The sequence below is a fragment of the Pleurodeles waltl genome, chromosome 2_2, assembly GCF_031143425.1.
Source record: "Pleurodeles waltl isolate 20211129_DDA chromosome 2_2, aPleWal1.hap1.20221129, whole genome shotgun sequence".
Taxonomy (NCBI): Eukaryota; Metazoa; Chordata; class Amphibia; order Caudata; family Salamandridae; genus Pleurodeles; species Pleurodeles waltl.
In genome coordinates, this window is record NC_090439.1 from 925,188,174 (window position 1) to 925,215,543 (window position 27,370).

At 44.9% G+C, this 27,370-nt stretch overlaps 1 protein-coding gene across 2 annotated transcripts in view; it reads left to right on the forward strand.

Annotated features, from left to right (window-relative positions):
* Positions 1 to 27,370, forward strand: part of LOC138282757 (fibrocystin-L-like) — a 735,329-nt gene that overhangs the window by 183,996 nt on the left and 523,963 nt on the right. For both annotated transcript variants that reach the window (XM_069220628.1, XM_069220629.1), the window contains exon 16: positions 10,481 to 10,649. In XM_069220628.1, the coding sequence (XP_069076729.1) occupies positions 10,481 to 10,649 (169 nt within the window). The remainder of the gene's footprint in view (positions 1 to 10,480; positions 10,650 to 27,370) is intronic.

Here is a 27,370-nt window from a genome sequence, read left to right on the forward strand (position 1 = left end):
AGAAGAATTAAATGTTACATACCCATATGTAATTTAAACACCTATCCACAAAATTAACATTTTCAATTGAAAAGTTACTGCATCACAAACATGACAGATACCCCCCACCACCATATTACAAGTGCATTGTAGCCTATGACACTTGTAATTTAGTGGACAGGATAGCTGCCATATTTGTTATGGAGTAATCTGTTCCCAAAAGTCTCAATCAGACCCTACGTTTTCAAAAATCTCCAAACCATAGAAATGTGCATTTTAAGTTATTTCTCCAGCATCGCAACCACCAAAATCCCACTGCACCTCTCATTACCTCACACATGCCGCTTTCCATGACATGTTACATGAGAGACACTACATATGATGTCATATGACGCAATATATGTTTCCGAATCTCTGTTTCATCGTTTTTTTTACAACCAAGAGTTGTAAAGGCTTTGTGTGGACATTCTGCTTGTCATTTTTAGAGCTTAGGATTTTAGTGTCAAACATTAGGTGTCTGAATAGTGGTCTGAAACGGACAAGACCTTTGGCAGATTTGCTAAAAAGTGAGCTGCCATTTGATGCTATTAAAGGAAATACATCTCACAAAAAAAGGAAGGGAAATGCTACAACTCAGATGCAGTTGCTACAATGTCCCAGAAGACACAAAAGTTCACAGAACAAAGATCCATTCACTACATTGAAGATAGTGCAAAACATAAGATAGTACTTTTAGCACAGATTAGTGGAAGGAATCTCATGACATTGGACATGAGTGCCCAGCAAAAAAGGAGCACTGTCCTTCAAAACAAGCATCCTAGCTTCTTATCCAACATATGGGGAATTGTAGGGTGGTGGTTACTCTATGAGAGATAAATCCTGAAAAAGACAGGCGTAATGATGAAAACATGTTCACTAGGAAAGCCGCCTCATACAAAATGACCTCAACTATGCGGAAAGTTGGATTATTATATGCACAGCGGCTGTGCTACCCAGATATACAAGATTACTCACTGTGCTACACATGCTACGTGCCACACAACCTATGGATTAAAATGGGCACTACACTCATACAGACATCAATGTTGATGGATTGCCATGATTCTACTCATACACTCGGTGATAAACTCCTCCAACAAGGATTTTTTGTGGAGCTTCATTAACACAATGCTGAATTATCCCCAATCAACACACAGGGTGAAAGCAGCTACTAACGCTTCATGAAAGTAAATGACCTGGGAGAAGCAGCTATGCCATTTGTTTGTGACATTGTCAATGCACTGCAAAAATTTTGCCCTTATTACTGAGGCATCTTACAAAAACAGAGCAAAAAGGGAGAAGGCAGTTAGGTAAACTAGACTACTTGAGGTGAAGTTCAAATAATCTAGAGCCAGGGAGGTGTGGGAGGAAATAAAAAAGGCAGGAACATATTAAACACAACAGATGGTAAGAAACGTCTTGTATTTAAAGCAATAGTCCTGTAAACAAAATAACAGAACAGCTACATTTTTGTTAGTGCAACTAAAGCAAACAAGCCTCCAAGGCCACACAGACAAGCCAACAAGCACCTCTCAAACTGAGAACCCACAACAATTGCAGCAGCTTTGGAACTTTTTGAAGAGAAATTGAATCCAGAAGTAGATTATGCTCTGTTAAATGAAGTAGGGAAGCGATTACAAACACTGGTGCTAGCAATAGTACCACCCATGGTAGGGGGGACCACAGATATACCTTTCTCAAAAGTAACCTAAAATAGTCTCATAGAGATTGCCCTGTTAAATGACCTACTTTCCAGATGGTGTCAAAAATTTCAAAACCTTTTTGCTTCTTGTTTAGGCATAAAAAGTTAAACAAGATATGCACCTCAAACAACGAGATTCCTGGAACTTGGATGCATTTGTCTATAACAATAATATAGAAACTGATCCAAGACCTAACCGCAGTGATGCATGTTGTCCCTTCTTATTGATAAATATTGTATATATGGAACTAACTATTTTAACAGCGAATAGGTTAAAAGAACCTTCCATTGTTTTAGATACAGACCAATAGGATTATGTTAGGCTCCTTCTTACAGTACAGGCTCCACATAGGAAAAACATTGGTGAAGTCACAGTGATGGCCCTCAGTGAAGAAATAGCATTTGACCTTGTCGAACTGCCACACACAGTGATCTGTTGCTCAAGATGGGGTTCCCCTCAGGTTTACGCACTTTTTGCACAAATTCCACACATCTCCAACTTGTTGAATAAAACCTAGGGAGTGAAGTTAAAATCAGTTAAGTTAGAAAAAACATTTTTTTTTATATATGTGAGCCAATGGTCAAGCATATCCGCACCAACAAGAGTCTATAGGAGATGGAGGTAATGGGCATAGATAATAGAATATCAATGTTTGCAGGCAATGTACTCTTGTAGTTGGCAGTTTTCACATCTAAGACTACACAGATATTGGGAGACCTAGGGCAATCTCTGGCTGTACACAAAATACTGGCAAGACATAATGGTTGCAATGCATACTATGCATAAGCACTTGGAATCAATATCACAGCAAACTAAGATGCTTTACATGTGGTAAATTGTTTTCCAGGCTCAGAGCCTCTCTATAGGAAGCCTAAGACATGGATGGCTGCAACTCTCTTATGAAAGGGGGTGGGCATACACAGTAAAAGTTCACTTACTACCAAGAATCTTGGAAGCACAATATTTTTGCACTAGAGAAGCCCACTGTGTCCTTAATGTTGTGTAATGACCTCCCAGGAATCATCAAAAGCATTTTACTGAGTTGTGGTTTAGGTCTGCTATCCATGCTGAGGTAGTTTTAGTCTGCTCCATTTTATTATGTAGGGAAATGGCTCCATTGGGACACCTTGAAATAAGGTTCGAGATAGACCAGAAAACACATGCCTCCTAGTCCCTCAGCCCACATCTAACCTGCCCCTCACACTCCAACTCCCTATATGATACATTCATATATTCCTGGTCCTATACTACTAATCCCTACTACACTCTGGAATACCCTCTCTTCTCCTGTAAACTCCAATAATATACAACCTTTCTATAACACTCCCTCACCAGTCTTGATAATGTCTTCCCCAGCCCAGCCCACTTTTTACAATACCTGGCTTCCTGGTTCCCTCCACCATCCCTCCCCACGTTAGCTTGCTTCCCCAACCTGTGGTAATTTATAAAAAAAATGTATTACCTGGCTCCCTGACCTCATGTCAGTGTCAAAACGTCTAAAATCTCCTGTCAGCCATCTGTCTGCAGACACCTTCAGTTGACCAGGGCTAGGTACAAGAGCACCACCCACAATTATGTGACTGCAGAAACACCAGGGAAGCAGATGAAGGTGAGCAGGGCTGCAAATGGTTAAACATCATTCCAACACTCTCTTGGAATTCTGGAGATGCAAGAGAGTTAGTGAACTCACATCTGCAAAGCCATGTTTTTCACTGCTCTGATGTCAAACTAGTTAATAACCAATGTGTACTCTAATGGCTGCCACAACAAAATAATTCATGCCACATCTCTTTGCAGAAAAATGGATTGCTGATTTTTGCAATTTGTTTTTATTATTATAAAGACAACTTTTTTCTTCTCTACTGGGGTTAATTATAGCTGTATATAGCATATTAAACACAGCTTACTACTAATTTACGTCAGGGCAATGTCATGTTATCTATACACCCACAACACATACACACAGATGCATACACACACACACACGCATGAAACAGGAGGCCAATGGAATGATATCTACATACAAGGGCTACATATATTCTGCATCAAAAACAGAATAGGTTTTCACTGTACAGAAATATGAGATTCAAATCCAATCCAAAAAATCCAGTTCATTTCAATGGATACTTTCCAGCTATAAGCAGTTCAATCTTAATATTACTGCCAAAATGAAACAGCCATTAGCAAAGTCAATAGGTTGTGCCTGTGATATTGGGCACCAACTTATTGGTTTGCAAAGTAATTTTTTTTACCTCAGAGATGGTGCCCTGAATTTACGCACATGGATGGCAGTTATTTGCAATGGAGTTTCTAATAAACTCAATCTGCATTACAAGGTGACTGTCGTGCATGCCCACATGTCCTGTGGCCAGCATGTAATACAGTTTCAAAAAAGCATAAAGAACTACATTGCAAGATGGCTGCCATGCATATGTATTGTATTGAAGCTTCTTATGTTTTTTTAAGCTCCTTTACTATATGGCTGCCCTATATGCACCTTCCTGTATGGCATCTACTTTGAAATGGTTTGTCTTTGTCAATGCCTATAAAGCCATTCATCAAACATTGGCAAATCCAGATAGCGAACAGCTGCAAAGGGAAGTTTGATGAGGATAGTGTAGTGGAATGTTGGGGGGTGGAAAGGCACAGAGACAGCAAGAGGAAGGCAGTAAAATGATGAGGTCACAAAGGGGACAATGTAAAACCCCATGTACCCTTCCATTAAATATCATGGCTTTAATGACAGACCACCTCATCAAAGCAAGTATTAAACAAGCAGTGACAAATCCAGTAGGTCGCTTTAGTGAACCAATAAATGCAAACCACATTTATTTGTGTTTGTACTAGCTCATCAAGTCCAGACCTGTAGGCTTTGGTCAAAATGGTAGTTGTAGTGTTAATGGTGATAGTAGTGATAGTGGTAATAGTAAATGTAATGTTGGTGATGATAATGTTATGGTGATAATGGTAATGCATGGTGATGTTAATGGTGGGGTTATGATGGTGGTACTGATCAGTGGTAATGGTAGTTAAGTTAATGGGGATGGTGAAAGTGGAAATAGTTCTGGGGATGGTAATGGTGGAGGCAGTGGTTGTAATGGTGGTAATGGTGATGTTAATGGTAGTAACTGTGGTAGTAGTGGCATTAGTATTAGTAATGGTGGTAGTAGTGGTAACAGTGGAGGTAGTGATGTTGGCTATGTCAGTAATGGTGGTGCTGGCAGTAATGGCTGTTCTGATAATGGTTGTGATGATAATAGAATAAAAGAAGTGACAAAAGAAGTGGTCATCGTCCTCAGCTCACCAAACACCCGGAGAGAAACAACTTGCTAGACCCTTCCCAATCTGGTTTCTGAGCCAACCACAGAACAAGACCACTCTGATTGCCGTGCCATTACTCAACACATTGCCCTGATGCTTCTCGACCTCTCTGCAGCCTTTGACACTGTTTCCCCCACACACTCCTCAAGAGACTGCACCAGTTCAGAATCAAAGGAGATGCACTCATATGGACTGCATCATTCCTCATGGAATGCATGCAGAGTATCGGTCTCCCCCCCTTCACCACAGAACCCAAGAGCACCATCAGCAGCATCCAGCAACGTTCATCCCTCAGCCCCACCCTCCTCAACATTTACATGACGCCTCTAGCCAACATCGTCAGAATCTGAAATATCAACATCATATCCTAAGCCAGCAACATCAAGCTCATCTTCTCGCTCTCAGCTGACCCCACCACAATGAACTTCTAAAACTGCATGAAGAACATCACAGTCTGTAAGAAAGAAAACTGTGTGAAGCTCAACACGGACAAGACTGAGGTGCTGATCTGTGGCACCCATACTTCCCCCCGGAACAAAACCTGGTGGCCTGCTGAACTCCGACCCACCACACCACACCAAAAGACCACACCCATGACCTCGACATCATCCTGGACAGCAAACTCACCATGAAATGACAGATCAACAGATTCTCCTCAGTCTGTACAACACCTTCCGCATGCTCCAAAAAATCTTCAAATGGCTCCCCACAAGCACCAGGAAAACAGTCACACAACCCCTGATCACCAGTCGTCTGGACTATGGCAATGCACTGCACGCAGGAACCATCACTGAACTCATGTGAAGGCTGTCGATGATACAGAATTCGGTGGTCAGACTAATCCCAACTTTACCAAACAGGCCCACATCACCCAGCACCTGAGGAACCTTCACTGGCTCCTCATCAAGAAAAGATGCCAATTCAAACTACTGACACACGCCTACAAAGCCCTCCATGACCATGAACCAGCATACATGAATCACCACCTAAACGTCCTCCAACCATCCAGAAACCTCTGCTCCGCCTCCCTCACCCAGGAACAGATACCTCACATCCACTACCACAACCTTTGACCCTGCTTACAGGTAGGTCGCTCCCCGCTCCGCCTTCCACACCACCACCTTTTTCCCATTCCCTCTAGCTTCTTTCCCTGCCGCTGCATCCCCTGCGGCCCCTCCCACCTCCCCCATCGTTCTCTCACCGTTTTCTCTTCCCTTTTCCCGCCGCTGCGTCCCCTGCGGCCCCTCCGCCTCCCCCTCGTTCTCTCATCGTCTTCTCTTCCCTTTTCCTGCTGCTGTGTCCCCTGCGGCCCCACCCTTCAGCCCTCCCATAGGACAAGCCCTCCCACTTCCCAGCTGCCACTCCCACCCTCCCCTCCTCTTATGGCAGCAGCGGCGCGCTAGCAGGGGGCAACCTTTGACCCTGCTTGCAGGTAGGTCGCTCCCCGCTCCGCCTTCCGCACCACCACCTTTTTCCCGTTCCCTCTAGCTTCTTTCCCCGCCGCTGCGTCCCCTGCGGCCCCTCCGCCTCCCCCCTCGTTCTCTCACTGTTTTCTCTTCCCTTTTCCCGCCGCTGCATCCCCTGTGGCCCCACCCCCAGCCCTCCCATAGGACAAGCCCTCCTGCCTCCCAGCTGCCACTCCCACCCTCCCCTCCTCTTATGGCAGCCGTGGTGCGGCCGCACCTCTGGCGCGCCAAAGGCAAGCCCATCTGCGCCCGTCCGTGCCTGGACCGCGCCCAGCGCCACCCCCCTGGTCCGCGAGACCCCTGCACCTCCAGACGCCGCTACACAGCCGACCAACTCAATGCCCTCAATCCCAGCCGCACCACAGCATGCTCCCAGTCCTCACCAAGGAACACCCACGGACCCTTCGCATGCCGCAACTGCAGATTCACCTGCGACAGAACAACAAAACCAACAAAGACCGAAACTAACCACTTCCACTGCATACTCCTCAACACCCGCTCCGCACGCAAGCACGCCATCGAGTTCTGGGACCTGCTCGACTCCACCGCCCCAGGCGTAGCCTTCCTGACCGAAACCTGGTGGAATGACTCCTCGGCGCCAGACATCGCAATAGCCATCCCGGACGGCTACAAGATCATCCGTAGGGACCGCAACAACGGAATCGGAGGAGGTATAGCCATCGCCCACAAATCCTCCCTCAAGGTCGACACCCACACTGACGACTCCCTCAAGACCGCCAAACACCTACACTTCCGCATCCACACCGACCCCAACACCACTCTCAGAGGAACGCTCATCTACAGACCCCCCGGACCATGAGCACCATTCAGCGAATCCCTCGCCAACCTCACCAGCACCCACGCACTCACCTCAACGGATTACATCCTCCTCGGGGACCTAAATTTCCACCTGGAGAACAACAACGTCACCAACTCCACTACTCTGATCGACAACCTCACCAACCACGGCCTCAGACAACTCGTCAACACACCACACGCTTGATCCCATCTTCTCCTCAAGCGCCCACGTCACCTTCAACCATACCACCGTACTCCACTGGACCGACCACCACTGCATCCACTTCACCTACAAGAAACACACCGAACACCATCGCACCCAACAACCACCCCGCCGATGTTGGAGCAAAGTTAATGAAGACCAGCTTACCAACGCCCTCGTCCAGAACCCACCCCGACTCCACCGACCCAGACACCGCCGCCAACAATCTCACCCTGTGGATCAACGACTGCGCCAACACCCTCGCGCCACACAAACAACCCACCGACAACCAAGCCAGAAGAAAAGCCACCTGGTTCACCGACGAGCTCCTAAATTCCAAACGTGACTGTCGGAAACTAAAAAAGGAATGGCTCCTCAAACGCACACCTGACAGCCTCACAGCCCACAAGGACGCCACCCGCAAGCACCACCAACTCATCAGACAAGCCAAACGATCCCACTTCAAAGACCACCTAGACAACAATGCACATGACAGCAAAGAGCTCTTCAGCATCGTGAAAGAACTCTCCAACCCCAGCGCCAACATCAACGACATCCCTCCATCCCAAGAACTCTGCAACGCACTGTCCACCTTCTTCCACCGGAAGGTCACCGACATCCACGACAGTTTAGACGCCACTCCCACGCCAGACCCCACCCCCGAACACTCCATCTGTGCTAACCACCTGACCTCCTGGACCAACGTGAATGACACAGAGACACGCAAGATCATGAACTCCATCCACTCAGGATCTCCGTCAGACCCCTGCACCCACCACGTACACAGCAAAGCCGACTCCACCATTGCCCCCCAACTACGGAAGGTCATCAATATCTCCTTCGAAACAGTGACATTCCCTGAAAAATGGAAACACGCCGAAATCCGCGCCCTCCTCAAGAAGCCCAAAGCAGACCCCAACGACCTCAAGAACTTCCGACCCATCTCCCTGCTCCCCTTTCCAACAAAAGTGATTGAAATAATCATCAACACACAACTAACCAGCCACCTCGAAGACAACGGCATCCTTGACCCCTCCCAGTCCGGCTTCAGACGAAACCACAGCACCGAAACCGCCCTTCTCGCCGCCACAGACGACATCAGATGCCAAATGGACAACGGCGAAACATCAGCCCTCATCCTCCTGGACCTATCTGCCGCCTTTGACACAGTCTGCCACGCACCCTGGAATCACGACTCCACGAAACCGGAATTCAAGGAAAAGCCCTCGACTGGATCGGCTTATTCCTCTCCGGCAGAACCCAGAGTCCGCCTCCCCCCCTTCCGCTCCGAAGCCACCGACATCATCTGCGGCGTCCCCCAAGGCTCAGCCAGACGCTGTTCAACATCTACATGGCCCCCCTCGCACAAGTGGCCCGACAACACAACCTCAACATTCTCACCTACGCCGACGACACCCAGCTCATCCTCTCACTCACCAAAGACCCGCGCACCGCCAAAACTAATCTCCACGAGGGAATGAAATCCATCGCTGAATGGATGAGAAACAGCCGTCTGAAACTGAACTCGGAAAAGACGGAGGTCCTCATCCTCAGATCCACCCCCTCCGGCTGGGATGTCTCCTGGTGGCCCACAGCACTAGGAACCCCACTGACACCGACCGACCACGCTCGCAACCTGGGCTTCATCCTCGATTCCTCCCTCACCTTGTCTAAACAGGTCAACGCAGTTTCCTCCTCCTGCTACAACACACTCCGCATGCTCTGCAGAATCTACAAGTGGATCCCGAGAGAAACAAGAAGAACAGTGACACAGGCCCTCGTCAGCAGCAGGCTGGACTATGGCAACGCACTCTACACAGGCATCCCAGCAAAAGACCTACTACGCCTCCAACGCATCCAAAATGCCTCCGCCCGACTGATCCTCAACGTACCCCGCCACAGCCACATCTCCCACCACCTGAGAATCCTTCACTGGCTCCCCGTGGACAAAAGGATCACTTTCAAGCTTCTTACCCATGCTCACAAAGCGCTCCACGACACTGGACCAGCCTACCTAAACAACAGACTCAGCTTCTACACCCCCACCCGTCAGCTCCGCTCCTCTAACCTCGTCCTCGCCGTTGTCCCCCGCATCCGAAGAAAAACCTCTGGCGGCAGATCCTTCTCATACCTCGCCGCCAAAACCTGGAACACCCTCACCACCAACCTGCGACAAACTCAAGACCTACTCACCTTGAGAAGACTCCTCAAGACCTGGCTCTTCGACCAGTAACACCAGCTCCCCCCCCAGCGCCTTGAAACCCTCACGGGTACGTAGTGCGCTTTATAAATCCAATGATTGATTGACTATAGCCACAGCAGAGGATGCTCCTTATCCCACCTCACCATCAAAAACCTGAAATGCCCTCCCCCACCTTTAAACATCATCCTCGCTGATGGACTTCAGGAGAAGACTCAAGACCTGGCTCTTTGACTAAGCCCAGCAACCCAGTGCCTGGATACCCTCAAAGGTAATAAGCCACCCTCTACAATTACTGAGTGATTGATTGATAATGGTAGTAATGGTGAAGGTAATAGTGGGTTTGTACAAGTGGCAGTTGTGTTGGTCATAATGTTGGTGATTAGAAGTGGTAATAGTGTTGGTAATAGTGGTACTAGTAATGGTTGTGGTGGTGATGGCATTGGTAATCTTGGGGTCATGCTAATGATGGAGTTTAAAATGGTAGTAAGAGTGGTGGTAACGATATTAGTAGTAATGGTGGTGGTGGTGGTAGTGGTAGTAATTGTGCAAATGTTGGCAAATGTGTTCATACGAGCTACCATACTGCATGAACAAATAAGCAATCCAACCCACTGCAGTGTCAACTCAGGGGCAGCCATGTTTTCCTCCCACTCACTTCCCAGGCAGCCTAGAGTGCCAAGCGGCCCAACAGCGGCAGACGTGTGCTATGTAAGTACATACAACATACACTAGTACTGAACAAAGCAAAAGTATTGTCACTCTTTTTCAGGTACTACATAGAAATTTATGCCCAGCACTACAATAATGGCTACTATACTGGATTTGTTGAAGTGGGATTATTCAGCGAGTTCTCTTCCTACACTAACGACCAATTTGTGGATGCTGCAAATGAAGTACAGGCCCTCGAGTCCACTTCTGATGTCGTACTGGAGAAACAGGTTTGTTCCTTCACAGCATGTCTTTGCAGCAATGTAAAAAAATCTTATCACCATCTTAAGTATTTTATGATTTACAACTGTGTTCAAATAGTAGTAGGCGAGCAAGTTATGACTTCATACGAATGTGAGCATACATCGCCAGTCTATTGTCTTAGATTGCAAAGACTCAGCATTTTCAGCAATACCAAGGTTGTTTGAAATTATGTGACAAAACCTACTGCTGCCTCGGATGATTTAGGGAATTGGCTGCAACAGTTCTGTACCATGACTATCATTATCATGTGTATTAGTGTTTGCAGTCGACAATGATTTGTGCAAAATGTATTGTTTTTTTAATGGCATTACATATAATTCTTTCATCTAAGAATGATCGTCTTTCATGTAAGGACTGCATAAAGCCATCTCAGAAATTATGACACAGTGACTTTTGCAGTAGCTCTAGGCAACATTTCAAAATGGGGGTGTAAAAATCCATTCCCTGAAATGCATAAAGCAAGAAAAAAGTGCCAGCCTGGTCCACTGCAACATGATTGTGAATTATTTTCCCACTCAAAGCTTACAACATTAGGCCAATTGATTTATCTTGCAGCATAATCGTCAAATATGTTAGCCAAATGCAGTATGTTATACTCAAAGTTTTAAAAGGTACTTAAGAAATTTTCCAGTACCTTCATGTTCTACCAAAGTAGCCCAATGTCCCCCCTTGTCTGTTTCATGAGTTCACCTTCAGACATTCAAGCAATGAAAAGGGGTCACACAGTGCACTTTGTGCTCAATTTCATTAAAACATTAAAGGTTTGACTACAAATAGAAGACACAGGGTTGCTAAGCAGATCAATTATTCTTTTTAAGTTGCTCCGATCTATCATTTTTGCTTTTTAAGCAGGGGCGGCTCCTCCCCTAAGGAGGAGGAGCGTTGTCCCCACCTAACTTTTCCAAAAAGGAAAAATAAAATGATAATAACATACATTACATTGTTATCGTTTTATTTTTTCTTGTAGGGCTGGACGGGCCGGGCTGGAGGGAGGGGTCCGAGGAGGTCTATGTGCATACAAAGTGTGAATGTCTTTTTGACCGGCCTTGTTCAGTCGGCCAAAAAGACATGCACACTTTGCATGTTCTCTACCCGGCTGTGCTATTTTAAGTAGAAAATGTATTTGGAAGGGGAGAGGGAAGGTGCATGAGTAGTTAAACAGATCTCACAGTCTCTAGTCTTAGACACCAGAGCTTTGGGTTGCATAGATACCTCATGCTCGAAAAGCAGATCTTACCTTTCAGATTAGAGAGTTTCCTAGTTCAAACAGAAGATATATCCCATAGATAAATATGAGGCCCCAGCCACTAATCCTTATGATAGTTTCAGAAAAAAAGTATATCAATAAAGCTGATGGATTGCCTCTATGTAATAAAAAGCATAGGAGCAAGCACCATTTGGGAACAAAAAACTGACATCAACAGTGGTTCTCAATTCACCATGCATTGTTACAGGAATATCAGTTTAAATTATTTTTGCCAATGCACTGATTTTTTACTGAAACAGCTTGTCATCTTTTGACTATTCACCTATTTTGTCATTGTATACAAATTATTCATTTTTTGGGAATATAACCGTCTATCCTCAGATATCCTCTTTCTTTTTGGAAAATAATACATATTCTTTGCCATTCAGTAATAGTGTTTGTTTTCTCATAAACTAAAATATTTCTCTTTAACTGTTAGCTTGATATTTACAGAAAATACTTTTACTTTGCCTTTGAAATACTAGCTTTTAGTTTTTATTAAATTATCAAGTTTGTCTTCAAACATCAGCCTGCCATTATATGGCAGCATATTAATTTTGACCCTTAATTTCCGTTTTTTTCTTGTATTAAATACAATCTTCTGGACTCCAAATATCAATTTAAGGATTTCACTAGGCTGCTGCTTGACATAGGCAGGTACTGGATATCATTACTCACCACTTTATCTCAAGGATACTGAAAAGGTGACAAGCTTGAGACCAACTATGTAGGGTGGATGCCAGATGCCAAGAGAAGCCTCCTTACATTAAATGTGGCCTTCAGATGTAAGAGAAAATGACAATCTTATGTCTAGAGAAGCCACAAAATGATAGGAGTTCCCCCAAAATTCCAAGAATGCCCATCTTATGTAATGGATGCCCTCCTTAACTCAGCAATATTGTTGTGACATGTCACCAATTTATCTTTTTACAAATATCCAGAACCATTGTGCAGGATGTCATGCTGTTCTAGATCTTAGCATGCAGACTTCGTTTGAGATGTACTTGGCAGCCTGTGGAAGTTAGTGTGCTGTGTATTGTTAAGAATAAAACTTGCTAATTGAAGTTCCTGTGTTATGTCACCAACATTTTGGTGATAAGTGTAACACTGCAGTGCTTGAAGTCTAGACCAGAGCAGAGAAAGGAAGATTTTGTTGTGGAGTAGAGGCTGGATATCTCTGTGCGTGGCGATTTACTGTTCCTATTGACATCTACTGGATGCAGTGATTTCATGATGGTGGAACCTGTGTTTTATACCTGAGTATTTTGGTGATAATGGTTGTGATGCCACTATAGTAGAACCAGTCACTGACATTTATTCTAAATGTGGAGATGGAGACATTGGTGAACACATATCAATCATTACCATTGCAGGTAAGTGAAGCAGATCACAATGTGTTCTGGCTATCGGATGCATCATCAGTGTTAGCGTATGAATGCTATTTCAACAACAAGCACCATTGTGTGATCAGGTAGCCTAACAGTACAGTGTCTGTGCCGCAGCATTAGGATTATGCTTACAACCAATCAGAGTTAATCTCTGAAAATAATTTGGAAAAGGAAGATAATGAATAATAACAAAACAAAAAAATAAACCAAATGTTATGATTGTTTAACTGTGATTCATTTAGTGGAATGGGGTACATTGATCATCTTTCATGATATAATCAAGTGAATGTATGTGTACCTTTGTATATTACATATACGCCGCCGCTAGGGTAAGCCCTAAATGGCCCATAGGGCATGGTGCAGTGTATTTTAAAAAGCTAGACATGTAATTTTTACTTTTACATGTCCTGGTAGTGAAAGAGTCTTAAATTCAATTTTCACTTCTGCAAGGCCTACCTCTCCCATATGATAAAATTGAGTTAACGTATTACATTTAATACGTGATAACTTTCAGTTGGGAGCAGGTAGGAATGCAGAGTTTGGTATCTAAAGAATTTTACTTTTTGGTCCTATTTAATGATAAAGTCAGATTGTGAGTCTATTGTGACCCCAGACAATCTGTGGCTAGAACAGGGAAGCAGGAAATTCCAAACACCTCTAGGAGCGGAAGTCTCCAGAACCTTCTCCTACTTGAAGTGGCAACAAGTATAGATACTGGGCCATCAGACCCAACTCTTCAGTATACCTTTAGACCTGTGGAAGTCTCAGAAGGACTGCTGAGCTGCTGTGTGAGAAGGACTGCTATTCCATTGCCCCGCTGCCTGTGTAAAGTACTAGACCTGCCTCTTGAACCCAAGACCACCAGAGTGACTCTACAGGCCAGTTGGCTGGCCTCCTGATCAGAAGCCTTAGGGACAGAACAGGCTTCAATAATCTTAAACCCAGCACAGGACTCAGTTTGCTGCGAGTCTTATCCCCAAGTGGTGCCCAGTCCTGGACCCTTGGAAGTGGATCTGAAGGTGCTCTGCCAGCCCAGGTTTAGTCCCAGCATAACTGATGCAGCATGACACGTCACATCACATCACAAATCACCACATCAGAGCCTCTGTTCAAAGCATCTTCGATGCAGGACCAGCAGGCTTGTGGGAACCATAGCTGCTTGAAGCATCCTCAATGCAGACCTTCGCATTGCAAGCCCCTCGACAACAGCATCCTTGCCGACAAGGCAGGACACCACATTGCAAGCCCTGCAACGTATTTGGAACCTGATGGAGTGTGATGCAGGACTTTGCATCGCAATTCCCTCGTTTACAGCATTCTCAACAATGATGCAAGACTGCATTGCAAGCCTTGCAACTCCTTCAGAACCAGCTGGTGTGCGACAGAGGACTTTGCATCACAAACCCCTTGTCGAGGGAATCCTTGATGATGATGGAGAATCTCACATCAATGCCTTGCAGCTTCCTGGAGCTGCTGCTGCATGACGCACCTCCATACCAGGACCTTGCATCATCTCAGCTGTGTGACATATCCTCGATGTGGGACTTTGAAACACTCTTCAACCAGGATTTAAATACTCTTGCTACATGGCCTACATGGGTCCCAGTATGTGGCCTGCACTCCATCGTGCTCGGCCTGAACTTGTGACTTTGTCCCGGTCTGGTGCAACTGGATTACCACAGTTGGTCCTTTGTGCCTCTGCGCACTATGTTTACCCAAAACTTTGAGATTACATATCATCGGTTCTACTGATTGGATTTTGTTATATTGGTCTCAAATGATTTATTGACATTTACTGTATTTCTTAATTAGTGTGGGATTTTTTTTCCGTTGTGTTTTCACTTTACTGTTTGAAGTACTGCATAAATACTATATACATTGCCTCTAAATTAAGCCTGACTGCTCTGTGCCTTCTACCAGATTGTTAAGCACAGGTTAATTTGAGGTTTGCTTGTAACTTCTGTGCAGAAGTCGTGGCTGCTGCGTGAGTAGGGTATCACCCCGTAACCAAGTTACCTACAATTGCATTCAATGTGAGATTTGGACTTGTGTTTGTGCAGTGCCATTCAGTGATTTTGTGTTACACTAAAATCCCAGGTAAATAAGTGTTTGTGCAGTGCCATTCAGTGATTTTGTGTTACACTAAAATCCTAGGTAAATAATTTGATTCCAACTTGAGGTTTTTTAAACTTCACCTTAATGGGCTCTTTTGTTTTTTCCAAATCTACTGTCATTGCTACCTTACTGTCTGTGACCCTACCAGAAGTAATGGAATTTGAGCTAGTCAACCTAGAAGGTTACAATGTGGTTGAGCTCAAACATTTTGTTGAGAAAGGGGTCTGAAAATGAAGAAGGGCAAGAAAAAGTTAAATCTTCAGAAAGCTCTGAGGACCTGAATGGTTGTCCACCAGTTGCTTACAGCAGCAGACGAAGGTAATGAGGAGGATGATATGGATCAGCGGGAGCAGGGCCTGGATACCAGCCCTGAGATGCAGAATTCAGAGGAGTGGGAGGACTAATCTTCTCAGTAGAAGCTCCCTGCCAGAACAGGAAACAGTGTATCTTCCCATGGCCTGTCCCCAGAGGAGCTGGGCAGACAGGAAGGCAGAGAGAGAGAGAATTTCAGCTGCAGAGTCCTAAGTTCAAGATGGAGAAAGGTCTGCAGTAAACAATTTGCTTCTGGCTCATTAACTGAGTATTAGAGAGCTGGACATAAGAGCTAAGTAAGTATTTGAGCATACCCACAGTGTCTGAGGGGGAACAAAATCACATGCCCAAAGATATGGTGCCCAGCTCTGTGGTAGGGGATGACAGACAAGTCAAGTGGCGTTCTGTCTATGAGGTGGCTCTTAAGATGCATAGGGTCCCAGAAGCATTTTGGGGTCATCAGTCTGGAAGCACATGCCTACAGTGAGGAGGGATACCTTGCCTACACTGGAGATTGGGACCAGATGAAATACCTACCAATGAAGACCATTCTTGTCACCAAGTGTTGACTCTCTCCAGGGAAGTACCGCATTAGGTTCAGTAGTAGCCAAAAGATGCAGAAACAGTCTTGGATGGACTTCCTTGATAACGCCAGCAAGGCTTGGGTGCGGGCAGAAAAGTCGATGTGTTTTTGGGTTGTTTAATCTGATCCTAAGCGAGCACATGTTCAATACTCATTTTACAGAGCTGCACCGGCACATAGTTGATAGTAAACTCACTGATCCCAGGAAGCTTACTAAGGAGGCAGCTCTTGGGGCAAGCACCAGAATGTCCAAAAAGGTGTCTGGGGGAACCACCAGAATGGTGGTCAGGGGTCTCACCAGAAAAAAGAGGGGTGGCCCCCAAAATCATTCTCAAGGGAACTATAATACCCAGTCCCAATCTGAACCTAAGAGAAAGGGGTTTGTTGAGAAACAGACAGGGACGTTCCTTCCCCAATGTATTGAGTGCTACAAATATGCACTTCTAGGGAGACACCAGATGTCCCAAAAGGGCACAGCCACCCTCTCCCTCCCACTGGTGGGAAGACACCTGTGTTGACGTGTGTAGCATTTGGGGCGGAGATGGTCCTGTTAGCTTGGGGGAGAGGACAGAAATTAACTTAGTATCCCTACGAGATGGAGAGATGGTTTTTATTGATACAGGTTTTCAACAAACCAAGAATATGTTTGTAAATGTTTTGAATTATTGTACATGAACGTACAAAGATAAAAAGATGAATACACACCCATCCCTTCCTTCTGTGCTGCACATACGTGTATATAAGAGAGAGACTTTTGAGCCAAGTTAAAAAGGCAGATTGCCGAGGACTGTTTATACTATTTCTAGTTTTTGCCCTGTCCTAGGAATCTATTTCGGAACAGGGGTCCTGTAATTTACAAATTGCCAAGAGCCCATATGCCTTCTAATACTGCTAAGTATAGGCAGTGGGTCACCATCAAAAGGTGGAGACTCTGGGGGTCATTCCGACCCTGGCGGTAAATACCGCCAGGGCCTGGGTCGGCGGTAGCACCGCCAACAGGCTGGCGGTGCTCTGCCGGGCATTCTGACCGCAGCGGTACAGCCGCGGCCAGAAGCGGAAAGCCGGCGGTGTACCGCCGACTTTCCGCTGCCCATGGGAATGGGGATTCTGACACCCCATACCGCCATCCTGTTCCTGGCGGTTCGCCTGCCAGGAACAGGATGGCGGTATGGGGTGTCGTGGGGCCCCCGTAAGAGGGCCCCACTAAGAATTTCAGTGTCTGCTTTGCAGACACTGAAATTCGCGACGGGTGCAACTGCACCCGTCGCACCTTCCCACTCCGCCGGCTCCATTCGGAGCCGGCTTCCTCGTGGGAAGGGTGTTTCCCACTGGGCTGGCGGGCGGCCTTTTGGCGGTCGCCCGCCAGCCCAGTGGGAAACCCAGAATGACCGCCGCGGTCTTTTGACCGCTGTACGGTCTTCTGGCGGTTCCCGGGAGCCGCCCGCCAAGCTTAGAATCAGCCCCTCTGTGTGATGCAGGAGCTGGTATGACCACTGTGAAGTATCATCTGGTGTCCTCAGAGCAAGTCAAGCCTAATACATTCCACCAGGTAATAGGCACAGACAACTGTGAGAGTCACTAAACAGTGGCTCTGGTTCCCTTTGAGTGAAGGCTCAGACCTGCCTGAGATTGAGGGTGGGCCACCAGCGAAGAGTTCTGCAAGGTGCAGAAAGAGTGCCCATCTCTAGAGAACTTGAGGTGGCAAGCTGAAGTACAGGCAACAGGTAGTACCTCTAGGGATCACCTAATCTATTGGGAGAATGACCTCCTATAGAGTGGGGCTAAGGTTCCCGGACCTTGGGCTGCCCATGTCCTGGTGGTCTCTCATTGGTACAGAGCCTTCCTACTGGGTTTGGCTCATGATATATCCCTGGGAGGACATCTGGAGCAACAGAAGACCTTTGCCAGGCTTTTCCCCCACAATCACAATGCATCTATCATTGGGAAAGGGGTGTTGGGTGAGCCCCAGTGCCCCAGTGGACCCTGCCCGCTCCCCTGCCAGCACCCTTTGTGGGTGACAGCAACAGTCAGCTTCTTTCCTTTGCTCCAACCTGAGTGGGAGCATCTCCTTTCTGTGCTCCCACTCAAGCAGGAACAATGTTCCTTGGGCTTTCTCTGCTCTCACTCTCCCTGGCAGAAACAGCAGTTTCCCAGGGGATGGGATCCCTGGGATATTGCTTGGATCGGGCCCTGGGAGATGGGGGCCATCAGCCTTGAAAACACTGGCCCTAAAAGATGGGCTCCTCAGGCCCTACAATGGCTTGGGAGGGAGGCTTCACGCCCCTCCCCTAAACTTGAAAAGAGCTCTGGGGTTTGGGGTCACCAGGCTTCATAAGCGCTTGGAGAAGGGACTGCATGCTGCCTTTCTTTAATTATAATACATCCTAGGAAGTCATTCAGACTGAACATGCCTCGTTCTGTGATCACATGTTCTCTGCATCATCAACATGCAAGGGATATAATGTGCTTGCAATCAGGCAGACTGAATATCTGTCACTTTTGTGATGGAGTAATACATCCTTTAAACTAAAAATCAGGCCCTTTGCATGAACTTCTAGAACCAGCAATAATGATCTACATTGTGAATAAAAGGACAGCAGAATGAGCTGAAATTCATAGATATACTTGAATTAACATCAGTGGAAGTAAAGTCAGTCCTCTTGACAACCAAAGTGACCTAAATGCATTACCTGTTTGATGATTTTTGGCAAACCCCTGATGATCCACTCACCTTCAAAAGCCTGAACCACAAAAGCTCAATTGAAGAAATCTGCCCACGATATCAGACATTTTGAATAAAGAGAGAGAAGTCCAGGTCACCTTTGAAAAGCAATTTCCGCACAGTAGAACCAGTTGAAACCTCTTCTTGTCTTAATATGTTACTCTGTCCAAGCGGGCATTATCACATGCTCACCTTTACAATGATTGAATGGGTCTCTGCTTGCCAGATGGGGTCGTGGACTCTTTGTTTGAAGATCTGCCTTTGTATATGTCAATCATTATTGCATTCCTAGGGATGTCCCTGTGGATTACTGCTGATCTGTGCTCTGAGTTTCTTTATGACGTTTTGTTTTAACCATACTATGTGTCACTGTGGAACTACAGGGCGGGAGTATTTTTTCCATATCACACCCCTTACTCCTATCCCCCATATTTAGTTTACTTCCATCTCATTTTACTTCCTTAATGCTATAAGATTGTGTGTTCCTGTTGTATTATACTCGTCTCCTGTGGGTTCATTGTTGATTAAAGCTTCGGCCTGCTTAGAGACGCAGCTGTTGATTGTTCTGGGTCCCAATCTGCCCAGGATCCTGCACCTCTGTTGGTTCACCACCTCTCTTTGCTGCAAACTTCATTTTTATGGCACTAGCATATGATTACTTCTACTACCCAGATGCCCCTTTTGGCGCACCCACTCCCTCCTATTTTGAGATCGTACTTTGACACTATATAGTTGTGATACCTCTGTGGGTGCTAAGTTTTATAGTTCTCCATTCTTCTTTTATCACTTGTTGGATTAGATTCAGTGTGCCTCTGTAATTATCTTGTTCAATCTCCAGGTACTGCTGCACCGAGTATAGGTCGCTGATTTTAGATATGCTGCACTGTATGCAATGTCACCGACACTGTGCTAGTAGAATAGTGATCTCCTGGCTAAACATTAGTGGCATTTTCCAATGTGACAAACATAGGAATGCACATTTAGGAGGCACCTGTCAGAAACTGACTTGTTGAAACTAAGACATGTGGGTGGGTATGATTAGCTGTAGTAAGGCAGCAGGGATTTGAGGTTTGAGGGATGGCCCCTCCTATAGTGAAACAAAATGTGTGGTATGGTGATCCTTCTGTGTTCTGCATACAATAATTAGAAGGTGGGTGGATGCTGAAAACTGATTAGTCTTTGTTAAGATGAAACCAACAGACACAACTCTGATTGTTAGGCCAATATTTTTATAATTTTTGCAAAAGGTTCTTTGTTTCTTGACTATCACTGATCTTCACTGTATGTGGTTACACCCAAACTATCGTGGTGGGTGACTGGAATACAGCTGGCAAGATCTCTATAGCTAAGATAGGTCTAGTTGATTGGTGTATTGAAACACATAGGGTTGTGGTGCATGATCCTATGACATAATTAATCCATCCAAAGGACATTGGCTTTGCATTACTTTCCAGTGCGTGTGGCATGACCTCACATTGATTATTTTTTTTAGTTTAGACTTTGCTCCTTCCAGCTGTGCCTTACTCTGATATACTATAAGGGGGGCCCTTTGCTCATTTGTTGATACAGTTTGGTTTAGGCCTGTGCTATGTATCAACTCCCCCGTCTACGTGGCACATGCAGGCTACCAGATGCAGAATCCCCACTGCTAAAAAAATCTCTTAAAATGCATGTACATAACAGAGGGGAATGGTCAGGGTCAGTTTCCTCAGTGCAACTGTTATAGGCAGTCAGATAGGGGACCTCAAGGATCCCGCTTATGATGGACTTCCTGTTTGAGACCTGAGAGTACCTGACTGACGCTTTGACTGTGTTACACAGTTTGGAGAAAGCCTTCAACTGCATTGATTGGGGCTCTGTTGGTGGCGAGCCAAATGCCAGGTGGCAGTAAAGGTATAAAAACACAATTTGGAATGATGGTCTTTTTTGTGTTCAGATTATATTGCTTACACAAACCATCTGAGGCTTCAGTTGCCAATTTGGTGATGGTGATGGAGTATTTCTCTGCACTTTTTGGGTGTAAAATCGAATGGTGCAAATGTGAGGGGTTGTCCATGTTATGTCACCACAAAAGGCTGTCTTTGTATTCAAAATATGAAGTTGGTCACTAAAGGTCTTCAGTTTCATGGGATTCTGCTACATCCTGTACTGGAAAGTGTTGTCAAGAATAAACATATTCACTTTGAATGCTAAGACTCAGAACGCCATTACTTGTTGAGCTCATCTTAACCCGCCGTTTAAAGGGTGGAATCCATATAGTGAAGATGACAATAATGCTTTCATTAGTGCTTAATTTGTACAAAATGTTTTTTTTACAAGACAGCCACCATCTTCCATCTTCCATCATTAGCATGGACCACTTCCACCACTGGGGTTCCCCGCTGCAACATGGACACTGCTAAGTTTATTCAGTGGAAATACTAGACATACCTGTACTAGCAAGCAGTGACTACTTGTGAACAATTTACGTGGTGGGGCATAAGTGCCTGCCTTGAACAGCATAGTATGAGTGAGTGATGCAAGCAAGTCCTACATTTTTAGATCGGTTTTAGAGGACCCTCTCTAAGAAAGGACTAAATATCAACAGGTGCTGACTGGCACTAATTGTATATTCCAATGTTTATTGGTGTTGTCAGTAAAACTAATCCTCCTAAGGGTTATTGTCGGTCCCCCATTGAATAAAATCTTTGAAAATAGTAACACAACAGTGGATTTGTTGTAACTATTCTCCTAACATCTGGCAAAAAAAGGTATGTGTATAATAGGCAAAAAAAACAGAAATCTGATTTAGGAAATGCACACCAAAGGGAATGGAGTGGAATTTTTAGATTCAAACACCTCTCAGTCTTGTGCTGTTAACATGATTGTCTGCCCTCATTGTCATGGTTTCCACATGGCTAAATCTTTCTGCAAAGCCCTGTGCACTTTTGTATCCTCCATTTCAGCTTCATTGACCATAATATCCAGGAAAGAAGAACAGAGGGAATTGGCTCCTGCTGGTGGCTGCTGACTATGTACGGTGCAAAAAAGCTATTTCAATTTCTGTTTAGCATAGTGCATTATGGGGGGGTACTGCTTTTTCTTGGCACAAACAGATTATACAGATGTGCACCTAGTATTTGTGCCTACCCTGTAATTTTCCAGTATGCCCTTCCATGATTTGCAGCTATTGAGGAACTGTGTGTCTCAGAGTTGGGGCAAACTGAAGCATTGGAATAGGACATGAGTTCCGCTCCAGATCTTCTAGAAAAGCCTAAAGCCTGTGCAAATGTACTTAAAAAATGTGCAGTCAGACCCCAGTTGTTACAACGTTCTTTTGGGAGTGGAACACCCCAAAGCCTTCCACAGGGGCTTCAAGCTCACAGGTATGAATATTTTAACCAGAACATTAGCTGTGGAACAAGGCCTTTTCAGGGGGAAACGTAATGATCTTCTGCATTACGTTTTTGTTATGGATTCCAAGTCTCTAAAGCGAGAGACTTTGCTGTCTCCTTAAAAGGGGCACTTTGGATTTGAACTTTGGTAATTAGGGCATCTTTGGCTTTGCCAATTTAGTAAATTTTTAACAAAGTGCCTGACTTAGGTCTTGGCGCGGGAAATACTCGGTAACAAGCATGAAGGATATTCCGTCCGCTGTATTATGATCCCATTATATCCTATGAGGATCCTAATACTGCAGACAGGATATCCGTCACATTTGTGGCAGAGCATTCCTTCGCCCAGACCTAAATCATGCCCTAAGACCCCAGGCGATGAAGCAAACATTCAAAAGCTTGAGGTAACAGAGGACATTCTCAGGACCCCGGGGCTGAACAACTCAATGAGTGTAATCGCTGCAAAGCAATGCTTTTGGAACAGATGACAATAAAGGCTTGTTATGTATCGCAGATGGCTCCTCCAACCAGGGACATCTTAAGGATTTTTCAGGACTATGGTCCAAACGTAATTTGGCCCATGCTCCTTCTGCTCATATTTACGCTAATTTTTTATTTGAATTTAACCTAATCACGTTTTCAGAGACTTTGGGTGGATCATTGACAATCGTCTTCCTTGGCCACCCTACATCTTGGCCCACACCTGGTGCAAACAGTTTCTGACTGGCCAGCACCAGAGAAATAGAAAGATTGTCAGCTTGAAGAAGGCAGCTGCATGTGGTGCGGTGGACTGGTGTCCCACCTTTTGGGCCTGTTCATATGCAGGGTGTTTTTTTTTGTTTACTGCACTCCAGTCCCTTCTCTGTGCGAAAAAGGTGCCTTGTGGTAGGTGGCACAAGCTGTAATCGCAGCAGCCCAGTGGTGGCTCCACATGTATGTTGTAATCATTGAGGGAGCATATAATTATGCACTGCAAAATGCACCTGACCTGCTTGCCAGAAAAGCAAAAAGACAAATGGTCTGACCACGTCTTCTACCCACAATCTATGTTGTTATACTGTATCTAACATGTCACGGCCATTTGGGTATACAGTGCTGATGGGTGCCTTTGTCTACTGCATTTCCTTTGCTGCTAGTGAAAGGTATTCCGAGGCAGGAGGTGGCAAGCTGTATTTATACCACCACCCAGCAGCTTCAAAGGGACAACGCAGTCACAGAGGGACCATACCATGCCAATTTGTACTGCACAGTAACATAGCTGCCAAGATGTACATAGTACTTAGGTGTGGCACTTCCAACGTGACAATACTCAAGTGCAACTTTTCAAAGCTTTATGTGTGACTCTCTGGGTGGCACTTTAGAGAAAGTAGGTGTTAAAGACATATTAGAACTTACCCCTTTTGAGGACTGTATTGATCTAGACATTGCTTTAAAACAGCTGCAAATCTTGAAGTGGTTACGTTAGGGTAATAACCTATTCCTTTCTAAACCTAACACAGGTCACCAAACAACTATGGTGACATATCTCAATGTTCTACCATCTGTGTGCCCCTCACTCTCTGCTGGTAGAGATTTTAGACCAGGTCAGATCAACCAAGTCATATAAAATTTGTAAAAATAAATGTGTACATTTGCGGATGTTGACTGTCCCTTATAGCAATGCTTCCCAAACTTTTTAGAATTATGAAACATATTTAGAGCAATAACTGTTCATGACCCACCTTACTTTAATTACATGAGGCAGGGGCTAGTTTTTCATGCAATAACAGCAATTGTTTGTACATGCCATGGCCTTGACCACGCTATTCAGTGTGAGACTGTGGCCAAAATATTAATCTGGCCATGAACGTGGTAGATGGTCAACTGCACTGGAGTCGGAACACTTTTCAGAGTCAGATGCTGGCCTGAGACATGCATTCATTAAAATCACAAGGCTTCTGAAAAAATCTTGGTGTTGATATCAGTGGCATTAACAAACTTGAGAAGCCACTTATGCATCAGGCTATGGGTTAAGTGGGGTAAGGCCCCCTATCCATTATTGTGTTAAAACGAGGCCCAGGGGTTCAAATTGGCCTATATAGCTGTTGATAGACAGACAGATAAAGATTGCAGTTTTATATAGCAGAAGCACAGCCCAAGGGCATTGGAGCACTTTACATGAGCATCAGATTACATTACACAAGATCATATGCATTTCATTATAGGCACCGAAGACTAAGGGCCTGATTTAGAACTTAGTGGCTGGGTTACGCTGTCACCGTTGTGACAGAGTAACTCGTCTGCTGAGTTCGTAATCAGTCCCTAAGTGATTTGTCCAGAAATTTGTTATGCCAATGCCATGACTCAAACCTGCTTCCCCAGATTCAAACATCCAAATTCCTCAATTTATGTGTGAAAGTCAAATACAAGTGGCATGGGTATGCTTGCTCATATGTAGTGAGGACATTCTTTGTATAAATGGCTTTGTGAAGTAAACCCCGGCAGCAACAAATACTGGAACGTTCACCCAGATTGTTGATTGGGAATACTTGCAAGGATTTGTTTTAAACTGGATTTGGGGACATTGTTCAGCTCCTTTGCACAGGTGCACAAATAGAGCTAATCACTTTGAATATTAACTTAAATATAAACCAAGGGGTTTTTGGGACCTACCAAAAATCAGCTCATGACCTACCAGTGGGTCCTGACGTACAGTTTGGGAAACACTGCCTTACAGACATCCATAGCTATAGTGTCTTTGTACTGGGAGTACCCTGAGCTCCACCTACTTCCAAAGGACAGCTGGTAAAATAAAGGGGTCTTGCTTAGCCGCCTGTGGCAGTGAGCATGCCTAGGACCTGCTTTAATGTTTTAATGCTGAGTGCAAGAGAAAACCTCCTGGAGGAAGTACCAGGACCAGACAAGGATCCTAACCACAATCTCTACTGTTTGTGAGGTGAAGGAAATTACATTAACAAAATTGTACTTATGAACCCTAGCCATCTTTCCTTGTGGTTACAGACCAGGAAACTCCTGACACTCTCCCCCTCCTTTCCATCTCAATCCTTAACTTTGCTGTACATGCCTCCCTCTCTTCCTTTCTCATCTCTCTACTCTCCACTTTCCTTTGCACTCTATCTTTCATTCTCTTCCTCTATCCACTCGCTGCATCTTTCCTGCCACCACCATCTTCAGCTTCTAATTTTCCTTGATCCCACTTTTTACTTTTCTAATACTCTCCCTCTTTCTTTCACCTTTTCTCTAGCTTTGTGTCTCTCCCTCCTCCAAGTTTTCTCTCTGTGCCCCTCTCTATACTTATTCTTCCACATTCACTTTTTCTCTCCCTCTTCCATTTTATCTTCAAATTTTGGTCATCTTGGTCTTGACTCTTCCCCTCTCATCTTCTCCAGTCTTCCATCAACTCTCTCGCCTTTTTTACTACTCTCTCGTCAATTGGTCTCTCCCTCAAATCCCTCTTTTCTCTTGTCTCTTTCATTGTCTCTTCTGCTTATTTTCACCTCCTACTTTTTTCTAGTCCCTCTTTCAGACTCTCCTTCTCCCACTTGTTTGTCCCTCTCTAGTTTTGTTTCTTACTCCTTTGCCAGTGTTGATAGTTCATATATAAAAAAAAAATCTACTAAGTCACTCATTTGAACATTATTTTTTACTTCATTTAGTTAAAGAACTTAACTCGTTTGGCCCAGTAATTCCAGAAAAAAACTTGTTTTAAACAGGGATTGTCCACATTAGTATCCTTCACACTAATTGAGAAGCTGCGCTGATAACTGTTCCATACAAATACATTTGGCTGTAGACACAGCACTTGGGACGGCTGTGTCAGTGTCACATGCTCAATAAAGACAAAGGCCTGCGCAGCAATGCTGGGCCTATGCATCTGAGAGGTTGGAGTGCCTGCTGAACCAAATCAGAATAAAACAAATATTTTCTCTAACTTTCTCTGTTTCTCTGGCAGGGGCCGGACTGGCCTGGCTCAGTAAACTGTTTTTTTGATAACCCCTAGACAGCGTGGGAAGGTTCCGAAAGATTACTACGGGGGTCGTCCCTTTAAAGGTGTGGGCCCTTGCCCCGAGAACACTGTCATCATGCCTTAAAAGGCCTCTGCCTCTAACCTTTCCAACTAGGTCTGCACCTTTCTGACATCCCAAACTTGGGATATGAGTGTAGCCCTCAGTTCAAAGATACACTTTAATCTTTATGTGCAAAAGAGACAGCAACATAAGAAATCATCGTTAGTACTTTTGAAAAGTTTGCAAGATAGTCCAGCGTGCCGAGCTCTCGTTTGTAGTTCAGACTTAGCCATGAACAACTCATCATTCTGACTTTCATAAAATGTTTAACAATCAGCACAGGTTTAGTGATACCTATGTATAGCGCCAAAAAGAAACTCAGTTTGCAGTATGGCTGATACAATAGAAAACAGCTAAGATGGACTCTGGAGTCTTTTTGGTTTATGCTGGCTAAGTTATAAGGAAAAACAGTCACTTGAAAGGTGTAATAGAGCCCTTCAATTCTCTTTCCCAACCGTTACCTACTAATTACTTAAATTCTTGCTATATCACTTCAGTGCATGTTTCTCCCTTCAAAATTCTTTGTAGAGACTCACAACACAATTTACTCTCTATTCCTGTGCCCCCCCCCTTTTCCCTTAATGTATTTTTACCCCCTCACTCTTCCCTGGCTTTTCTCTCCTGTCTTCCCCCTCTTGGCCTCTTTCCTGTCTCGCTTTCTTTTCTCTCAGCCCCTTTCGTTTCCATTTCTTTTTTGTCTCTATTCACTGCCTATTTTTGCTTCTTTCTATCTTTCCGCTTCCTGTCACTCCCTCCCTCTTCAAAGTGTTTTCACAAAAAAAACGGGTAAAACAGAGCATGCCTCTTGTATCAAAAGGTTTGCTTCATGGTCAGACAGAGTAGTATTCAGTAGTATTCAATGATTTAGAGAATTACACTT